This window comes from Rutilus rutilus, assembly GCF_951802725.1.
Source record: "Rutilus rutilus genome assembly, chromosome: 17".
NCBI lineage: Eukaryota > Metazoa > Chordata > Actinopteri > Cypriniformes > Leuciscidae > Rutilus > Rutilus rutilus.
The window spans coordinates 31,017,949-31,039,682 of NC_140230.1; the positions used below are offsets into that span (position 1 = coordinate 31,017,949).

The 21,734-nt window shown below is 36.3% G+C and overlaps 1 protein-coding gene across 7 annotated transcripts in view; it reads right to left on the reverse strand.

Annotated features, from left to right (window-relative positions):
* Positions 1–21,734, reverse strand: part of rims2a (regulating synaptic membrane exocytosis 2a) — a gene marked incomplete at its 3' end in the record, with an annotated part of 189,910 nt that overhangs the window by 75,621 nt on the left and 92,555 nt on the right. For 2 of the 7 annotated variants that reach the window (XM_084385430.1, XM_084385425.1), the window contains 13 exons: positions 20,925–21,044; positions 17,554–17,653; positions 16,758–16,881; positions 15,977–16,023; positions 15,729–15,841; positions 14,347–14,394; positions 11,819–11,949; positions 10,747–10,918; positions 8,642–8,795; positions 7,449–7,475; positions 4,554–4,622; positions 1,937–2,072; positions 816–881 (listed from right to left, as the gene is read on the reverse strand). In XM_084385430.1, coding sequence (XP_084241556.1) covers positions 816–881; positions 1,937–2,072; positions 4,554–4,622; positions 7,449–7,475; positions 8,642–8,795; positions 10,747–10,918; positions 11,819–11,949; positions 14,347–14,394; positions 15,729–15,841; positions 15,977–16,023; positions 16,758–16,881; positions 17,554–17,653; positions 20,925–21,044 — 1,307 coding nt within the window. Of the gene's footprint in view, positions 1–815; positions 882–1,936; positions 2,073–4,553; positions 4,623–7,448; positions 7,476–8,641; positions 8,796–10,746; positions 10,940–11,818; positions 11,950–14,346; positions 14,395–15,728; positions 15,842–15,976; positions 16,024–16,757; positions 16,882–17,553; positions 17,654–20,924; positions 21,045–21,734 lie in introns of all 7 variants that reach the window. The other 5 variants (XM_084385427.1, XM_084385428.1, XM_084385431.1 and 2 more) reach the window with 4 other exon arrangements.

Sequence of the window (21,734 nt, forward strand, 5' to 3'; positions counted from 1 at the left end):
TATGCCTAAAATTATAAAAAAATAAACATTAATGTAATTACAATGCATTATATGTTTTAAAAATTGATTACATTTATATTTGATTATTATATTCAATTAATAAAAATAATAATAATGAAATTTAAGTTGGTTTTTAAATTTTTACTTAAATATTTGTGTAGCTTTAAGTACATTATTTCTTTTTGTGCTTTAAGCTACAGTAATTTATATTCAATTACAAATATAATTCATTCAACACTGAAAAATATTGAAATAATATTCAATTGATTGAAAACAAAGCATTAACAATCCATGAACAAAAGCATTTTGCTGAATATTTGTAAGTCCATGCTTATTAGAGCATCACATCATTGTCTTAGTAATCTACTAAATCAACTAATAAACTAATAAATATTATTATTAAACTAATTCATATTAATAAATACTAATAAATATTAAACTAATTCATATTATTAAAACATTATGGGTGGATACTGCATCCACAACAAAAACAACCTACAAAAAAAGTATTTAGTGCGTCTTTATGAATCTTGTATTTGTATTTATACCAGGACATATGCAGTCGGTGTCAAAATGTCAACATGAGGTTGTTAGGTTTAAGGTTTCTCAATGTCAGAGGCCCTCAAGAATGCAGGTTTTCAACTAAACAACAAAACAGTATCAAACTGGTGGCATCTTATCATGTCATGATGATGAAAGTACTGTACTGAAAACCTGGATTTGTTAAAGTTGAGAGGAAGTCATGGTTTGAGAAACCCTGATGTGTTAGTGAGGGCTTCTAGCGGGGAGGTTAATGAGGACGGATGTCGCTCTACCTGAGTTCCTCCAGCTGACTGTCATGAGGCTGACTGTGTCGGGTTCGAGGTAAGGTGAGAAAATGACTGCAGGCAGATGGAGAGAATATAGATAGAATTTCAGATGAGAGATGGGAAGATTTGAGGGAAGAGAGGGGATCATGTTTATTTTGGAGCTGATGATGGTGGGATGAACCCAAACTCTTCATGTAGAAGAAATGTGGTTACTGTTCAATGACACCAACACTCACACGTCCAACTGCATCGAGAGCACAGATCATTTTAAAACAGTGTAATTAAAGGGGCCAACAGGATTTTCTTGCACCATACTGACACTAAGCTGTATAAAAAAATGCATAATAATAATAATTATTATTATGAATAGTCTGATATTATTATTAATAGGTTACATTATAAGTGCACCTCAGGGAAAAACGACTGCTACAAAATATAGCTCGTTTAAAGCAAATATACACTCACCGTCCACTTTATTAGGTACCTGAGTAGCTGACCATGTCCATTTCTTTATGACAACAGTGGACCCGTCTTCTGATGACTACTTCCAGCAGGATAACGCACAATGTCACAATGCTTAAATCATCTCAAACTCCTGTCAAACTCATATGGCCTCCACAGTCACCAGATCTCAATCCAATAGAGCAGCTTTGGGATGTGGTGGAACGGGAGATTCACATCATGGATGAATTCTTGTTGAATTTATGCCACAAAGAATTAAGGCATTTCTGAAGGCAAAAGGGGTCCAACCCGGTACTAGCAAGGTGTACCTAATAAAGCGGCCGGTGAGTGTATATTTCTATTACTATGCCAATTTTCCAATGCTTGCTTGCTGACTAGAAACCCTCAATAACATTTTACTAAACATAAGTAATTAAGTAAATAAATACTTGGAGACAAGCTTCCATAGATTGATTGAATATTAATAATTAATGCCAATGCTTGCTTGCTTACTAGAAAACCTTTTTACTAAACATCAAAATTATAATATGTAGAATGTACAAAGTTTGAGAGGTGCATGATCCTTGATATTGATTCGGTAACACTGACACAAAACATCAAAACCCTTCAACCACAGTTCAGATGTTTACGAAGAGAAAAGGTTAAGACAGAGAGATGTGTCTTACCTCTGAGATGGGGGCATGCTGGGAGACCGTGAGCGCGCCCGGTTGATGTCGGCTGACCGAGAGCAATGATTGGACGATAAGACCTGCTCAGGCACAGAGAGGGTGGAGCTCTGAAGGTCCCTGCCGTTCCTATAGTCTGTAACAAAGGAAACCATTACTGAACTGATCATCTGTGGCAACAAAGATTTTGACTACATGTATTATTGCAAAACTGCTAAACCGTTTAATAATAGCAATTTGAATACGCTTTAATAAGTATATTCCTTCATGAAATGTTTAATCGGTTTGGATTTTTGGATTTAACACTGTCTGTTTTAGATTATATATTGTATGCTTATGTGTGTTTCCGCAATAACTGGCTCTTAAATTGCTGTAAAAGTTGCTTTTTAAAGCCAATATGTTCCAGGCCAGCCATGACTGAACTTAACTCCCATTAAATCAGAAAACGGCTTTCACAACCAAAACCAGAATAATGACTTTTTCCTCATGCAAGAGCTGTCAGCCCACTCAGCCTGATGGCATTTCATTACCCAGCATTCAGTGTGGCCACGCTAAGGTCAGTGCCTCGCATGATTACAAAAGATTGATGTTCAACTGACTGTATCGCACATTAAAACAGGCTGAAGGTAGAACAATGTATCAAAGGGAAGTTTGAGGAGGGATATTTTGTCTTTCTGACGACTTATTATTTGACTTTTTACTAGGAACTCACAATTGATTCTAATAGAGTTTGATGTGTTCATGTTGCTAATGGTGTAATACTCTAATAAAAATACTAAATATCTAGCATTCACAAAATTTGGCTTAAATAGTACATTTTTATCAATTTTATCAGTAATTAAATAATTCTAATAATTAAACATAAGTGCTTTTATTTATCATTCTGAGTCTTGTTTTATTTATTAAGGAGATTTTTTGATGCTGCCCGGTCAGAAAGATATTTTTAATGTTTTTGAAAGTAGTCTCTTATGCTCATCAAGACTAATACAGTAATATGTTGAAATGTTGAAAAAAAAACTGTTTTAAATTAAATTATAAAAAAAAGAAAAAGATTTTAATACATTTTAAAAAGTAACATTACTGTGATGTCAAAGCTGAATTCCCAGCATCATTACTCCAATCTTGTGTCACATGATCCTTCAGAAATCATTCTAGTATGCTGATTTGCTGCTCAAGAAACATTTCTTATGATTAACAATGTTGAAAACAGTTGTGCTGCTTTATACTTTTGTAGTTCATATATATATATATATATATGTATAAAAATATTGTAACATTATAAATGTTTTTACAGTCAGTTTGAAGCATCCTTGCTGAAAAAATATATAAACTAAAAGCATTAAAAGGTATTAATTACCTTCTGTAAAATCACCTATAATGTTGTCTAACCAGGTAGCTACAGAGCTACAGTATCTATTACAGAACAAGCAACATTAGTTTGGTCTGTCTGTTCTGAAACACACACACACACATATGCACAACCTCATTCTGAATGTGACCTCTGTGTGCTCCAGCGCAGAGACTGCATCGGCACCAGTGCATCATGCTGCAATAAATGAACGGCTGCTAAACACAGGGGCCACAAAACAACTACAGCTGCACGGAGCGCATGAAGGGAAAGCAACGATCTATAATTCCTCTGAATGTTAATCATCTTCTCCCGGCGGAAAGCACTGCATCAGCACTTTACAACCGGCCCGGAGACAGAGCCAAAATCAATGAGAGAGAGAGAGAGAGAGACTGAGAGAGGGTTTCCCTCTCTCACAAAGAGCAAGACTGGAATTTTAAAAAGGGTGTGTGTGGATGTGTGTGTTTCCAGCCTGTTTACACTTTTCTTTCCCGTCTGAGATGAACATTTTTGCACCAGTATTAGGTTGAAAAGTGGTGAAGACACCTATAACATATGTATATAGCATTCTGTGCATAGCAGGACATTAACCTTTATGTGTGGAATATGTGCCCCACATCTCTTACTTGATTTATTGAACTGAATTGCTAAAAGTTCAGACATTTGAACACAGAAGTGGATTAAAAATGAAAAATAGTCACATTTATTTCCGAGATGATAATTGGATGGCTCAAATGCGCAAAGACAACATTTCTCATTTTCATCTCAAGTTTTTCAAATCGCATTTTTTCTAATATTTATTTTGATTTCAGTTAACAATTTTTTTTCTTTTAAATATTTAAAAATTTGGTTACAATAACAACACTAATATGTGGCATTCAGCCAGTAGTAAGTGTAGGAGTATGCATTATGCAACATTTCAAACAGAGGTATGCTACATATATAGTAGTATGCATGCAGTATACAGTTTATACTATATATGGTATAGAGTATGTTAGTATATTTTTAAACGTTTGTCAGTGGTGTATACTGCACGGTGTTCAGTAAGTGATAAGTAAAGCAGTATGCATTATGCAACGTTTTTAAACAGCATGCTACATTATTTTTCAAATGACCTCATTACATTGCATGCGAGTAATGTCCAGTTATCATTTGGAAATAAATAAGGTTCTGTGAGAGTGTGTGAGCAAAGAGTGACTTCATATTGTCATATGTCTTCATCACCTCCATCAGATGGTGTCATTTTCACTGTTCCTGCTAACATCTTACCTGACACAACGCCAACACCATCTTCACCGTCATAGTCTGAGAACTCACTGTCGCTGATCCTCTGAGACCCTAGAGGAGAAAGACAGAGACACAGACAGACAAGCGTTAGTACGGCCTGTACCGAGCCTGGATCGTGTGATGGAGCTGTTCTATGAGAATGTGGATTCTGCAGCAAGCAGTGAGGGGTAATGCTAGGATGCTTGCTCTGATCCTAAATCTCATACGTTTGCTTGCAGATAGATGAATAGATAGATAGTTTTAGCTAACAAAAACATCACTATGGTCTTCCTCAAATACTGTCTAGGCAGGCAGCTCACTAAGTTTTGGAACAGAACTGACAAACACGGCCGTTCATTCATCTTCCTCTGTGACGTTCACATCAAGTGTCAAAAGAGCTGCACTCAAAATACCAGTCTATTTCAGACTACTCACAGATAACTGAACATGTCAGTCCGATATCTCTCTCTCTCCTCCAAATCCACAAAAACAAGAACGAGGCAGCCTGAGCTTTGTGTTACGTGAGAAAATGGATCTTGTTCTCCCCTTGCTTCAGTCATGAGGAATAAACCGAGCCGAACGCCGTCCCTCAGCCCACAGCGCTGACGTTTGCCGAGTTTGACACTCTGAAGCGATCGCTCCATCACTCAGTTCAGATGGAGAATGAAAGCTAATCTGCCGTTCACAGAACTACAGCGCACCAAACAGACCCTTGTGCTTTAACACAATAAACCTGCTCTCGTTTCCTTCTCTCTTTCACAAGCCTGTCTTCCTCTCTCCTTCAGCTCTCGGGTCTATAAATCAGTCTCTCTTTAAATCGCTAAATCAAGCGCTCAAGTGTCAAAAGAGATTCGCAAATTTGAAAAAGAATCGCATGATGTATTCTCGCAATTCTTTCTGTTTTGTTTCGAATAGTTTGTGAGACTTTTCTGACTTGATGGTTACCATTGCAAATCTTTGTAAGGGATGTCTTATAATATCCTTATGTTGAAACATCTCTTTGGTGACACTTTTCAGAGCTTAAAATAAAGAGAAAATAACTGGTATGAATGTGATGTGTGATGATTTCTGTCTCTTTGAATGGTTCAATACAGGTCATGTAAGGACAAAACCACACAACAACAACAACAACAACAACAAACAAGAAAACTCGCTCTTAAAAGAAAAGAAAGGAAACTAAACTAATTCAAAGACTTTTCACACACAGGCGAGTTACACAAAATACACCTTTTTTAGAGATATATTATTTATCACAGCTATACAGAACTAGTAACTATAAAGGGAGGAAGAAATGAAACGACCAGATAGGCCTGGGTTGTGTGATGGAAATGACCACAGAATTATATACATGTGTTAACCAGTACAGTGTTTGCTCTACTGTGTATATATTTCCACGGGACAAACGAAATATGAAATAATGTAAAAATAGAGACGGCACATGTTGTGTATGGTCTGATGTGTGGTCACACTTTTTACAACAGCTTTGAATGTGGCTCATCCAATTAGAATTTGGCTGAATAATCATTTTTATAATTTTAGTTCTATGGAACCCTGTTTATTCATACTCAATGCAATTATGAGATAAAGTTTGAAAAGAAAGAAATAGCTGTGAGATAAAAAAAAATTTATTTACTAATTAATACGCACAGTTCAAAAGTTTGGGGTCAGTGGTTTTTTTTTTCTTTTTTTTAAAGAAAATAATACTTTTATTCAGCAAGAATCAATTAAATTGATCAAAAGTGACAGTAAAGACAAAAAAAAAATCTTCTTTTTCTTCTGAATTCTATTTATCAAAGAATCCTGAAAAAGTATGTATCATGATTTCCCCCAAAAATATTAAGCACCACAACTGTTTTCAACATTGATAATAAAAAGAAATGTTTCTTGAGCAGCAAATCAGCGAATGATTTCTGAAGGATCATGTGACACTGAAGACTGGAGTAAGAATGATTAAAATTCAGTTTTGCATCACAGGAATAAATTACATTTTAAAATATGTGACCCTGGATCACAAAACCAGTCACAAGTCGCACGGGTATATTTGTGGCAATAGCCAACAATACATTGTATGGGGCAAAATTATCGATTTTTCTTTTATGCCAAAAATCATTAGGGTATTAAGTAAAGATCCATTGAAGTTCCATGAAGATATTTAGCAATTTTCGACTGTAAATGTATAAAACATTTATTTTTGTGAGTGAATGCAGCACAATCACGAACATAAATTGCGATTTTCTCAATGTTTCGATTTTTTTGCACCCTCAGATTCCAGATTTTCAAATAGTTGTATCTCGCCTAAATATTGTCCTATCCCAACAAACAATACATCAATGGAAAGCTTATTTATTCCGCTTTCAGTTGATGTGTACATCTCAATGTCGAAAAATTGACCCATGTGACTGGTTTTGTGGTCCAGGGTCACATCTATTAAAATATACAACAGTTATTTTAGATTCTAATAATGTTTCACAATAATACTGTTTCTACAGAATTTTTGATCAATAAAATGCAGCCTTGGTGAGACTTTCAAAAACATTACAACAATCTTACCAACCCCAAACTTTCAATTAGTGTATAAACAATTATTTTTGCTGAATTTTAGTCATACCATCCAGCCCTTCTAAAAGTCATAGTAAAAGCAGACAGAAGCCTGTGTTCACTATAGTGTGTGTGTGTGTGTGTGTGTGTGAAGAGGTCAGACTGATCTGCAGTAGAGGGAAGACAGCAGCACTGGGGAGAATCACTATGGAAAAATGTGATGGTGTGGGGAGATGGTCCACTTCGTTCTGCGTGATGCGTTTCATTTTTCACAGGATTAAGAGGGACAGCAGGGTGGATCCAGTATAAAAACACACGGATAAACCCAGAGGATCAGCCTGAGCATGCAGCGGTCATTACCTGTGCTGTACACATACGGGCCTTTGGCTGCAGAAATAACCAGGTCAAAATAAAAAACAATGAATGCAGGACACAAACGCTCATACCAACAGCAGAAGTCTTTCAGATTTCAGCTCAGATCACCGAGCGCTTATGTATGGAGCCCTTAAAGGGACGTGGAGATGGAAGAAACATATATTTCAATGCTTCGAACGCAAATTTTGTGCTCCCCCAAGAATCTTTGCTTTCGCTTGCAAAACTTTTGTGTTCTTTGCGTTTCTCGGGGGAACGCGAACACTTTGCGAGCAAATGTAAAGTTTTCTCGAGGGAATGCAAAACATTTGCGAGAGAATGTAAAAGCATTGGCAAATTGTTTCTCCTCCCATCTCATTTTTTTCCCCTTCATCATGTCCCTTTAGGGGCTTCGTACTTATGAATATGTGTGGTCTAAGACCCAAAACTTACTTCATGCAAGTATTTATACACAAACAAGCTTTATTTAAAGGGATAGTTCACTCAGAAATGAAAATAAAATGAAAGATGATGTCTTGAAGAATGTTGGTAAGCAAACAGTTGCTGATCCCCACTGACTTAGTTAAAAGATATTTAGAAAAATGTCAGTGACCAAACAGTTTCTGGTGTGTTCAACAGAAGAAAGAAACCTCATACAAGTTTCACTTGAGGGTGAATAAATGATGATAGAATTTTTATTTTTGGGTGAACTATCCCTTTAACATGTTTTTCATTGTGAAAACGGTTTTTCAATGTTTTTGCAGTTTGAAGTTCTTAAATCATATGTACTTCTTAAATACTTTCTCACAAAAAGCTTGCAAAACTAATAACATGGTCTTTAGGAAAACTTATGGCAAAAAAAAACTTCAATAAGAATACGATACTTGCAATGTGGCTTAGTTTTATATCAAAATGAGCAGAAATACATATTGTGAATGTTCCATATATTGACATTTAAAGGCAATTGTATCAAGCATTTGTGCTTGCATCCTTTTGTAGAGTACATTTATAGCCTAGGACTTTAGAAAAGACGTTTAGAAACTGCTCTGAGAGAGGAAAATCCACATATTACAGCACAGGCAGATGTTGATACATACATAGCTATATAATCTGTAATGAAAATCCTCTACTATGCAGCATATGTAATATATAAGAGCAGAAAGTTGTTCTGTGTGCATATAAGATGAGAGAAAGAGACGTACTCTGCAGTCTGCGCGTGGGACTGTCTCCGTGCAGTGCTCGTCTCTGAAGGCAGGGGGAGCTCTTGGGCAGGGGTACCGATGAGACGTCATGCGTTTGCAGCTTATACCAGTGCGGCTCATCGTCCAGCAATGCTGTTTCCAGCTCTATGAGGATCTACACAAACATTTGTGTCACATTCACATACATACATATCCAAGTTTATTCCAATGCATGTCAATGAATCTCTCAATTTGAGATGGTTTTGTTTAACAACTAACAACAATTTTAACAACTTAATATTGTAGAACCACATTAGTTTTATTTAAAAACACTTTTCTGGAGTATAGTCTTAAAAAAGTTTGAAAGGTTAGTTGCATTAAATCTTTTAAAGATATTTAGTCTTCGAGGGCAGAAATATAGATCTGAACTATAGAAATGATACTGCTTTCTTTTTTTAAATCACAGATTTTTTTTTTTTAGATTTAAGTGTCTGATAACCAGTGTTGGGGTGAGTACCTTTTAAAGTAATGCATTACAATATCGCATTACTTCCTAAAAAAGTAACTAATTACGTCACTTAGTTACTTTTTATCTAACGTAATGTGTAATTTATGTTACGATAATAATTTTACGATAACAATCAGTATATACAGATAACAGTAATGCATTCAACAACAACATACGCCTTCATTTTCTTTTAAAAACACATTTAGAATATTATTATATTTTGAGCATTAAGATGAATATTTCCTGACGCCTAGAGCTATGTGTGCCATACAAAAGATCTCTCAACATTACGACTTAAGCCGCTTTCCGACCAAGTAGTTACTAAGTAGAACTTAGTTATAGAAACTGTCCACTTCTAAACAGTTCTATGAACTACTCTCCCCCAAACTCGGTTTTGCTGTTTGCGTTCGCACTGGCCAAGTGGCCATAGGAACTGGTAGGAGGGGTAAGGGAGTGACGCAAGCACGGCGACTTTTATTTTGACGGAGCGACGGACCTTTATTTTGACGGCGCTGAGAACGCCAGAGCAAACAATGCTCGCATTCTCTGTGTTCATTAGTTAGCGATCTGTCTAACAGTACTGTTTAACATGTTATTAGATAGAATTGTTATAGAAAGTACACAGTATATGAAAAAAAGTTATTAGCCTATGCCGTGTGGTTGATGTCCAGTGTTGCTAGCTGGGCAGAAATACATAATCATGTTTGACTTGGTCCCCTCAAAGTTGCGTTGGATTTTCTCTTCAGCATTATGGTTTAGAGGCCCATCTATCACTGTTTTCCATGTTTGTATCTAGTTTCTGGAGTAAATATATAGGCTATAATCTGTGTGTTTACATATAGCTGTTTTAAAAATGGCAGGTGCTGGTGTTTTGCGTGCGTTCGGTCATCAGCGTACACTAACGTCACGGGTAGTTCCTATAGTGCTGGTTTAGACCCTACTCTGAAGTAGGAGCTAAATTAGTTCCTCCAAATGGAGTTCCTAGAACTAAAATCGTTCCTAGTTCCTGCGGTGCGAACACGCCGACATCCGGGAACTTCCCGCAATAGTTCTAGGAACTGTGAAAAGGTTCCTCCGGTCGGAAAGCGGCTTTATATTACCTACTGTACTGTACGAGTAATGTGTTTTGTCACTTTTGCACTTTTGGCCTATTCTGGCAAGTCTAAGAGACTATGTTATGGAGAACAGAGCAAATTTTAATGCAGTAATGCAGTGTATAAGCAAATTAATTAAACTGAAAACTAATGAGTTACTTTACAAAAAGTAACATCAAAAGTAATCTGATTACATAATGTAATGTGTTACCCCAGCATTGCTGATAACCATTATGCAGAATTGTTTTTAATTGTTATTATTAATTATTTTAGATTAATTATTAAATTATCCTTAGACTACATCAATAACACATAATATGATTTTTTATAGAAATTATTATGATGATGATTACTATTGTTGTTCTTTATACAAACTATTTTGTGATCTAAATGGTCAGTCAGTTCTACTATTGTAAGACCAATTTCAGCTTTACAGCCACTAAATGGCACGCAAAAATAAAAATAAAAATACATTGGTAGAGGAACCCTCAACTTCTGCATATTTGAGACCATCTTGTCCTTACCTCTCCCAAGAACTCACTCTCCTCCTCTCTCACCCGGGCCTGGTCCCACAGCGTGATCTCCAGCATGCGTTCCCTGAACTCCCGCCGGTGGACGGGAGAGTACATAAAGGTCTGGTTCCATTTGGGCTCTAGTGATTTCTTTACCGTTTTTGTTCTTCTTTTGCTTTTGTCACTGGAGAAACAATTATTCAAACTGTTTTTATTTACCATCATGGTAAAATAACCCAGGAAACAATCACTGAAATCAACTATGAAGAACAGGGTATAGTGGGGATGTCAAGCAGAACACGGCAGATCTGCTCACAGGCTGTGTTCAGAATGAATACTGTGATTACTGCATACTGCTTAGTATACACAAAATCTCTGAAATAAGCAGACACATCATGCAAAAATAAACATACACGCAGCAGTATGCAACGTTGTCACATCACCACACCATGTCGAATGCTTAATTCATTCAATTGCATTCAGTATTTATCTAAGAATTCAATATGGTTATTTTTTACAGCATTTTTGATCCAATTTTTGTATAAACATTTATGAAATTCTGGCATTCCAATAATATAATGAGTAAAAAAGTAATGTTGTTACTGCTTCAAGTCAACTGCATTGCATTGTGGGATATAGTAGGTCACAGGGTTATTATTGTTGACTATACATTTTTTTTTAATTTTTTTTTTTAACCCTGAAATTAAATAAAATACATGAAAACATAGAAAAAAATGTACAAATGTATTAACAAAAATTAGCAATGTTGCTTCGACAACTAACTGAAATACTGTAAGTTGAAAGCACTAAATTACTAACTGTAAATAAATAAAAACTAACACTAAATTAAAAGTGCTTTGTATACTGCATATTTTTGCCATATGTAGTAGATCACGCATACAGAAACTTTGCAACCATGTGCACAATATACATATTGCATACAGCATAAATAGTGTGATTAGTATGGTAGTATGACATTCTGAACATAGCCATAATGAAATATGTGATGAAAATACACCTTACAATCTTTTTTTTTTTTGCACAGTGAGTGTAATTGGCATAAAAGTAACTGCCCCAATCTCACCTTCTGTCAGGGAGGAAGTAGATCTTCACGTAAGGATTGAGTGGTCGGCCGTCCTCCCTTGAAGGCAGGTCCTTAGCGCCCAGTATGGTGACGATAAGCTGATGGCCGACTTTGTCATACCAAAGTTTGACCTGTAGGGGGACAAACACCAGAGCTTGAGATGAAGAGGGACTTGTGTTCTCAGGCATCATCACATGCTTCGTTTAAACAAGATGATTGATAGTTTGTATATGCATCCTGTTATTGTACTACACATGCTGAGATGCAGGACAGACCAAGCTCACTACTTCAGACAAGTATGGATGTGACAGAAAAATACTTAAAAGTCAGACATACACAGAAACAACACCAACATAACAAATACAACACTAGATCTTTTAAGCCAGAGCCCATACTTGCTTGTAGTAAAAGGAAAATAACTCCAATACAAACACTGCCTGTAAAGTATATTCGGTAGCTAAAAATATCTCAGGCCACAGTGTAAAACATGCAATGAAGGGGGTTTTATATTGTGTGTAAAAGAACAAGCCAATGTGTTACAAGGAGAGCTGGGTCAAACAAATTGTACCATTACACAATCCCCAACAGAACCAGCTGTTGTCTGTACACTAAGGACGCTAATGTTGTCCAAAAATAGGACATTTTAAATATTTCTCCAACGTTGGAAATGTGTAAAGCTATAAGCATAATGTTGATATTAACAGCAATGCATCATTTTTTGATGCCCTGATTTTTGCTACAAACATTAAAGGGGTCATGACATGAGAAATCAAAATTTCCTTGATATTTTGTCATATAAGTTTCGTCTTTGTTTCATTAAAATGAAATCATCCTGCAAGTTTCAGAGCTTAAAACATCCTCCTGATTATAAACAAAGTATTTTTTTAATCAAGCTCTAAAAATGGCTCGTTTTGATATTGTGGGATCTATGACGTCACACAGGCAAACATATTTGCATATGACTGCCTCCAGAGCAAGACATCGACGAATAGATATACATCATCGCACCATAGGCCCCGCCCACTGGCGTTCAGTCGTTTAACGGCTGATATTTGCCCACACTGGATGTGAGAGTTGCGTCGCACCAAAAGCTAATAGAACCCATTATAATCACTGGCACTCTCTACACTGGATACAGCATACAGATGTGTGTTCAGTTTCTGACGGACCCCTGAGTCGTGAAACAAGCGGATGGTTTATTTTTAATGGCGTCCCGGAGCGCGTTGGATGATTATATGTTTGTTCAGAGCATTTGACCGCTTGACTGCTAAACAAGGCACAATGTAATGAAGAGTTCACAAAGAAACTTTTGTTGAAAAGCTGTGTTGGATCTGACAGCAGCTGCATCGCAAACCGTAAGTAAATGATTTCATAATGCTTTGTCATGACGGTTTTATATGGATAATGTTTTTCAAAACACTTACTCGCATGCATTGCTACTGTTTCCTATGGATGACGTTAGCCAATCATAACAGTGACCATTTACTGACAAGCCTTAAAGGTGCCACCCCTTAAAAACGGGTCATTTCAGACAGAGTCAGAATGAGGGTTGAAAATCATAATATTTCCGCATTTATATTTATAAAAAAATCCATGTCATGACCCCTTTAAAATAATTCACATCATGTTTCTTCAGGTACAAATTGATACAATTTGCTTATTTTCACACATTTTTGTACTTGGGAGGAGAAGAAAAAAAAAAACAGGTAAAACAGGGACTGTTAAAGGTACTGTAAATGATTTTATCTATTTTGCAAACTTGCAGACTTGATTGACAAAATGATTGGCAGGCAGAGAGACTTTCTGATTGGCTAGTTTTCAAAAAAAAAAAAAAAAAAAAACTATTTCTGATGTCGCAGAGACATGATTTCTTAGGACACCTATTTCAGTAATATTTCTCAGGTAACTGTGATATTTTCTGTGTATAACAGCTTACAGCACCTTTAACATATCCTTTTAGCTGCAACATGAAACTTTCAGTAATGTTAGTACCGAACAAAAAATGTGTTTAGCATGAGTAGTATAATTACAAATGTGAAATGCAGTTTTTGAATCAGTCAGCATATGAATAAATCTCCAAAACAATTGAGTACACTGAATCAGATCCTTTCTGGATGAGTATCAGGATTCAATGCAGTTTCATGTTACATGGAAAAAGAATCCTATTTTATGTCCCGACAAACTCTGCATCACTAAAACATTTAAAGAGACACAGTACTCCTCTGCCCGGGTAAATGGCGCAGGTGAACGTCTCACGGGTTTAGAGGCATTACATCATTACTCCATGTCTGCCAACAGTCAGGTGTCTCTTAAAATATTTTTGTGCTAATTTGTTGCATGCAGATGATTTATGCCTAAAATATGCTTAAAACAGCAACAGCAACGAAGGCATGATAGGTAAGGGGCTCTTCAAATGCGCAATCTAAGATATTCAACAAAGCTGGAAATGCAGCTGTTTTTCTGCTGTGCATTATCCAATGAATTAAAGCAATAGAATAGAAGTGTATTTAGTAAACAGCAACGATTACCTGAACTTTAGGGCTAAAAGGCTCAATTCTTCTACTAAGGCTTTGGCTCTGGGTAAGTAAAGTGAATGAAAAACAATAAAGAGAAATGCAATAAAACTAAAACCTGAAATGACAATACCAGTTGTTAATGCAACACTAAGAAAGCAGAGGAGGAGATTCAAACTAAACGTTTTAACACTGCATTGGAACTTTTTGATTTGTTTGACTATTTTCACTATAATGCAATTAACTGCAGTCTCTTCCTCAGAGATTGAAGGAATTAATGATGAGCTCTAATGCTCAGGACTCGTTCTAGAAGAATATTCTTTTTCTAAATCTTAGGAATGGATATTTTCTGTACATTTTCTAGAGCAGCGTTTCCCAAAGTGTGGCCCTCAACCCTCTAATTTGTTTCTTGAGTTCCATGAAAAATCTAAAGTATTGAAATGTCTTGTCTTTTCTTTTAAAACGACTCAATGGGCATCTCTTCATGGGAAACACTGCTGTTTACAGTACAATGAATCTCCTTCTCAACCAAATACAAAGTAACAAGATTGTTATTTAACACACAAACACACCATATAATGTTAGAAATGATCGAATTTGATGAGATACAGAACAGGAATATGAGACAACACATTTTTTGTATTGATCTTGTTAATGCACAGTTAATTATATCTATCTATCTATCTATCTATCTATCTATCTATCTATCTATCTATCTATCTATCTATCTATCTATCTATCTATCTATCTATCTATCCATCCATCCATCCATCCATCATTAGCCACCCTAATTTTTAGATATCAGTATCAGCCACTTTTCCAAAGGCTTTTCCATTTTGGTCAACCATCAATCAGTATTACCTAGGGAATAATTTGTTTGTATTGCTTTACACCAGTTTGTCATGTTCTACAAGTGTGTCAGGTATTTTTACACACACAATAGGCTGCATGAGGCCTGAATAAGTGATTTTAGTCTGAATAAGATGGACAAGTTGGGCATTTTTTTTCACCCTGTTCGCTTCCTGATGAAAACAGGAAGTTTTGTTAGCACAAGTACAGAAAATTAAAGCACAAATCATGTAAATTACATGTGTAATTGATGTTTTATCTATGTATTATTTCATAATTGTGATGCCAAAGAATGCTTGGAAATGTAGTTTTATTGCAGAAGTCAAGTCGAGTCACCTTCATTTATATAGCGCTTTTAACAAAAAGCCTGTGACCAATTAAACCACAAATTTTAGTGAACTTGATTGCTATTCTTTATTAAAATTCCTACAATGTATAATCACATTGAGACTGTTTCTGACATGAATCTTTAACTGACATGGGGAAATACCTACACTTTTTCTATAATGCAGACTCCTCTGCACAGGAGTTGATCATTGTGAACTTACTGTAAGCTGTCCCGATAAGTACTGAGGGGCGTCCCGTAGCATTCCGGGGCTCATGGGAGACGTGACTGATATGGAGGGACGCTCCATCTTCTGTGACTCAAATGAACTTGAACCTTAGAAGAGATTGAGGGTAAAGTAGAAATACACAAAACTAATCAGAGATTGTTTCAAAGCTCTGTGAAAATGTCTCATTAATGTCTCAGAGAATCCCATCATTTATACACACTAGGCTGAGAAAATGTACTCACTGGACTCCAGTTGTGCGTGTGTGCTTTCTGGTATCCTGGGGATATCTCTGCAATGACAGTGGCAAAGAGAAATCAATGACATGTGCTTTAATGACCCTGAGCACCACATTAGTCTTGATGTGAAGTTTGTGGCAGCAGCCCAAACTCACAATCTAAAGAGAGTTCAGTTGGTCATGCGCTCTTTACAATTACAATTAGGAAAATTAAGAGGCTAACTGAGGGCAGCAGTTTTGTTTGTGTCCACGTGAGCCAGCAGGCACTCTAAAGGGGTCATATCATTTCATATCAAGTCCACTTATAATCTTATGGAGAGAAAAAAAAGGGTAAAGAATGACTTTTTCTTTATTGATCCTTTGTCAGAAATTTACAAAAGTTCAAAACGAGACATTTTTGCAAATTATTTGTAATATTTTATTTTTTACTAAGAAAGAAGTTTTGAGTTTTCAAAACTACAGTATGTTTCAACAGCGTCTTTTATCTGAAAATATCAAGAAAATATGGATTTCTCCTGATATGATACCTTTAATATAAAGGCGGTGAAAACAGACTATCATACAAAATGTAAGGCAGATGGACCACAATGCTCATTAGCATGTTCATTTTATGAATAATACCAATATTGCTCATCTAAGATGCTTTTGAGGTTTATTCAGAAACGCAGCACAAATATATATATCAATTATACTAACATTATCTTGTTAATGTTATATTACATCCCCTTTAAGTTCATATGAAAACCAATTTCATGTAAAACTGAAAAACACTGTAGAGGAAGCCGTACCCAATGGGTCGAGAGACCACTAGCTCCACCTGAGGCTCTGGCTTTGATTCTAAAATGATATTGTAAACTTCTTTAAATGTGGCTCCTTGTAAAAGTCGGCCGTTCCACTCTAGGACCTGATCACCTACGAAACAAGAAAATCAATTACCAAACTATCTGTAATTACACATTCATTACTGCATTTAATACAGTAACAAACTGTTGGAGTAATAGTCCTGCATACACACCTGTTCAAAGTCAGTTCATTAGTTTTTTGAAAAATAATTATATTTATCAAGGATGCATTAACTTAATCAAAAGTGACAGTAAAGAGTAAAACGTTTACATTGTTACAAAAAAAAGCTATAATGAACTTTCTATTCACCAAAGGAATGTTTATTGAGCAGCAAATCAGCATATTAGAATGATTTCTGAAGGATCACGTGACACTGAAGACTGGAGTGATGACTGTTGCAAACTCAGCTTTGTCATCTCAGGAATAAATTACATTTTGAAATATGTATCTAGTCCATACTTGCTCTGCAGCAGCAGCGTAGCAGATCTAGTCTGCCAAGACCAATTACATTAACATTGCCATATTCAATAACAAGCTAAAACTATTTAGAGAGTTGTCATGAGTAAAATAAAAATAGAAAACAGTTATTTTAAATTGTAATAATATTTCACAATATTAATGTTTTTACTGTCATTTTGATTAAATAACTGCAGCTTAAGAGACTTCTTTCAAATTTAAAAAATATATTCTTACTGACCCCACACTTTTAGACAGTAGTGTATGAAATATTGAAACATGTACCTGGTCTGAGGTGCCCAACTGTATCCGCTAAACTCCCTTTCCTTACTTTGGTGATGAACGCACAAAGTCGTCCAGACTCTGTCATCTTTCCCCCAACCACCTGTAAAAGACACACACACACAGAAAAAGATACAGTAATGAACTAAAGCTTTTGAAATTATAGCATATTAGTTTTTGCTGTGGTGCTGGAATTGTAAACGAAAAATGCCAATTCAATTTCAGTGGTATTGTAGGTATCATGATCCTATAATCAAGGTTTGATGTTGATGTAAGGTGAATATATTTAAAAGGCTTTGACTGATTGTACTAGAGTTCAGAAAACAAACCGCACGAGTTACACTGAACAGAAACAGTGAGACTTTCAATGGTGTGTGTACATTATTTCTGTCCGCACTTTTGAAAAAAAAACGACCGCTGGAAAATGCCTGGAGGTCTGTTCCATAAACCACATGACCAATCGCTCTTCTGTGGGCATCATACAAATCAAATCCCCACTAATGGCAGTCCAGTGCAAACATACAAAGAAGATTATGAGCTGCCTCCTAGATAAAGACGGCTTTACATAATGAGTGGCATGCAGCCGAGGGCGATTGTGTGTGTGTGTGTGTGTTTGACAAACTGCTGCTGGTAACGGATATAATGCACACGGTAGCACTGAGCTGACACACAGTCAGCCATTCAGAAAGTTTGTTATCAGTAACGATTCTTCGTTTCTCTCCACTCTGCTGAACAATCCATGTAAGTGCTTTGACAACAAATACGAGCTTCGCATTTCTGCTTTTAAACTCTCAAAGTGCATGGCCCTGTTTACTTCCACTGTAAGAGCTTTACTCCAATCATGTTTTTTTTTCGCTCTTTCAATGTCGACAATAAGTCACAATGAACATTATCAATGCACTTTTTAAAAAGTACTATGCATGCAAGGCAAGGCAAGGCAAGGCAAGTTTATTTATATAGCACATTTCATACACAATGGCAATTCAAAGTGCTTTACATAGAAGAAATTAAAATAATAAAAGAAATAAGAATAATTCAAACAGTTTAGAAAAATAAAATAAAACACAGTACAAACAGTCGGACGAGCATTGGCACAGTGCTCATTCAGTAAATGCATAGCTAAACAGAAGTGTTTTGAGTCTGGATTTGAAAGTGACTACAGTAGGATCTGATCTCCTCTGGAAGCTGGTTCCAGTTGCGGCTGGCATAATAGCTAAAAGCAGACTTGCCATGCTTAGAGTGAACCCTTGGTATTTCTAGCTGATATGATCCTAGTGATCTGAGTGATCTGTTGGGTTTATATTCAGTGAGCATATCTGCAATGTATTGAGGTCCTAGGCCATTGAATGATTTATATACCAGTAATAATACTTTAAAATCAATCCTAAATTTAACTGGGAGCCAGTGTAAAGACCTGAGGACTGGTGAGATATGTTCATATTTTCTGGTTCTGCTCAGAATCCTGGCGGCAGCGTTCTGTATGAGCTGCAACTGTCTTATGGTCTTTTTGGGAAGGCCAGTGAGGAGTCCATTACAATAATCCACCCTGCTGGTGATGAAAGCATGCACAAGTTTCTCTAAGTCTTGTCTGGAAACAAAGCATCTAATTCTTGCAATATTTTTCAGATGATAGTATGCTGATTTAGTTATTGCTTTGACATGACTACTGAAACTAAGGTCTGACTCTAGTGTCACACCAAGATTCCTGACTTGATGTTTAGTTGTTTGACCCCTAGAGTGAAGGTATGCATTCACCTTGAGAACTTCATCTTTGTTTCCGAACGCAATGACTTCAGTTTTGTCTTTGTTTAACTGAAGAAAGTTTTGACACATCCAACTGTTTACTTCATCAATGCATTGGCACAGGGAGTCAATTGGGCTGTAGTCGTTAGGCGATAGGGCTAAGTAGAGCTGTGTGTCGTCTGCATAGCTGTGGTAAGCAATTTGCAGACTTAATCGTTCTGTTTTCACAATTTTATTTCACATTTGTAATGGTTCCACGGAGAACATGGAACATTTCCATAGCACAAATGGCTCTTTATAATGGACAAAAAGGTTCTTTAGATTATTACAATATTCTTCACTCCAAAAATATTGTTTTACAGCGATGCCATAGAAGAACCTTTCAATGAACAGTTCTTAAAATAACTTTACTTTTCTTAGTGTGAAGAACACTTAAAAAAATGGTTCACTGAAATGTTCTTTAGGGAACTAAAATGCAAATATTGCATTGCTAAAAAAAAAAAAAAAAACACTTTTTGAAATCTTTATTTCTGAGAGTACTGAAAAATAAACAACTACATACAATACATTTTAAGATTAATTTTGAATGAATACTGCACAAATGATAAAATAGCATTACTTCATGTAATATTTGTAATATTATTTAAAAAAACTTGACCCACTTCTGAAATGACTTTCCTTTCAATTCAATCAATTCCTAATGGATAAACGGTCCCATCCCACATTTTCTTGTTCAATATCCTGTTTCTCTCATGAGATTACTGAAGTAAAATGAAAATGCTTCAGATAGGCTGCGTCCGAAATCGCATGGTAATCTCTTGAGTAGATACTTATTTTGAATAAATACTTTTCGACCACTAAAAAAGTATGTACTATATAGCAGTGGTTCCCAATTCCAGTCCTCGTGACCCACTGCTCTGCACATTTTGTATGTCTCCCTTATTTAACACACCTGAACCAGATCATCAGCTCATTAGGAGAGACTCCATGAACTGAACTGAGTGTGTCAGATAAGAGAGACATACAAAATGTGCAGAGCAGTGGGTCACGAGGACTGGAATTGGGAACCACTGCTATATAGTACTGTATGAATGTGTGTAGTATGTCTCATGTGAACTAGCTGCGTCAGTTGCGTCACATCACCGCTATTCACAAATCCTCTCCCGTGGCCTCATGGGATAGTAAAGTGTCCGTCGTATGCACACTTTAGAATCTCGCTAGAAGTAGTAGGTCATCCGTCTATCATATAGCAGGGAAGTATGCGATTTTGGATGCAGCCATTGACTTTAACATAAATCTCAGCTTAACTTTTTTATGTTTTATGCCATGTTTACTTCCTCTAGAACAGTGGTTCCCAACCACTCTGCACTTTATGTATGTCTCCCTTATTTAATGAACCTGAATCAGATCATCAGCTTGCTAGGAAAAAGCTCCGTGAACTGAATTGAGCGCCATATAAGAGAACATACAAAATGTGCATAGCAGTGAAAAAAATAATTGATGATTTTTGCTGTGGGAAATAATTTTTCTGTAGTTATCGACATAAATGTTGTTGACAGAGTTTGTATTGAAGCCATGTGTGAAATCAAAACCACATAAAGTGTAAGTCCACGGGGGGCCGAGCGACTCACTTTCAGTCCCAGAAGAGCTCCGGAGTCACGAGGAACGCTGCCGTCCTTCATGCGCTTGTTGAGCAGGATCCTGCCGATGAGCCGATCTCCGTCTTTGGAGGGCTGCCATGTGACCGGGTGCTGTCAGGTCAAAACCACAACAAACATCATTCCAGAACACACAGAAACCTGCCAGTGCTGGTGCGGGGAAGGCTGAGATGAATTTCATCCGATTTATCACACAAACTCTGTTGTGATTTCAGGTGTTTCAAAAAGAGTAAGCCACACGACGGGACAAATCAAATAATGTCTCATAGAGGCTTAAGGGATTAGCACAGCCCAAAATGAAAATTCTGTCATCATTTACTCACCCTCATGTCGATTCCAAACCTGTATGCTTTTTTTTCTCCCCCATGGATCACAAAAGTATTTGTGACTGATATAACGTATAATGAAAGTGTATAGTAAAAAGTAGTTGTCCAATGTTAAATGGTAATGATACCATAATCTAGAGAGATTTTGGTGGCTGAAATTCTTCCACTGGAGCCCTCAAATCATGAAGGTGAGAAAATGATGACAGAATTTGTATTGTATTTTTTGATAAACTGTTCACCAAACAATTTAGCTGTAAAATGTATATAATTTTTAATGATAAATTGTGGAAATGTGGTCAATTTAATGAATGACTCCATTATAATGCAATAAATCACTGCTCAATTTCAAATATGAACAGGAGACAGATTCAAGTAGGAGTGATCCAGGTTCAAGTTAAGCTATATGCTGTCAATTACCACAGAAAATAATTTTGAATCATCCCTCAGTTGGTACAAA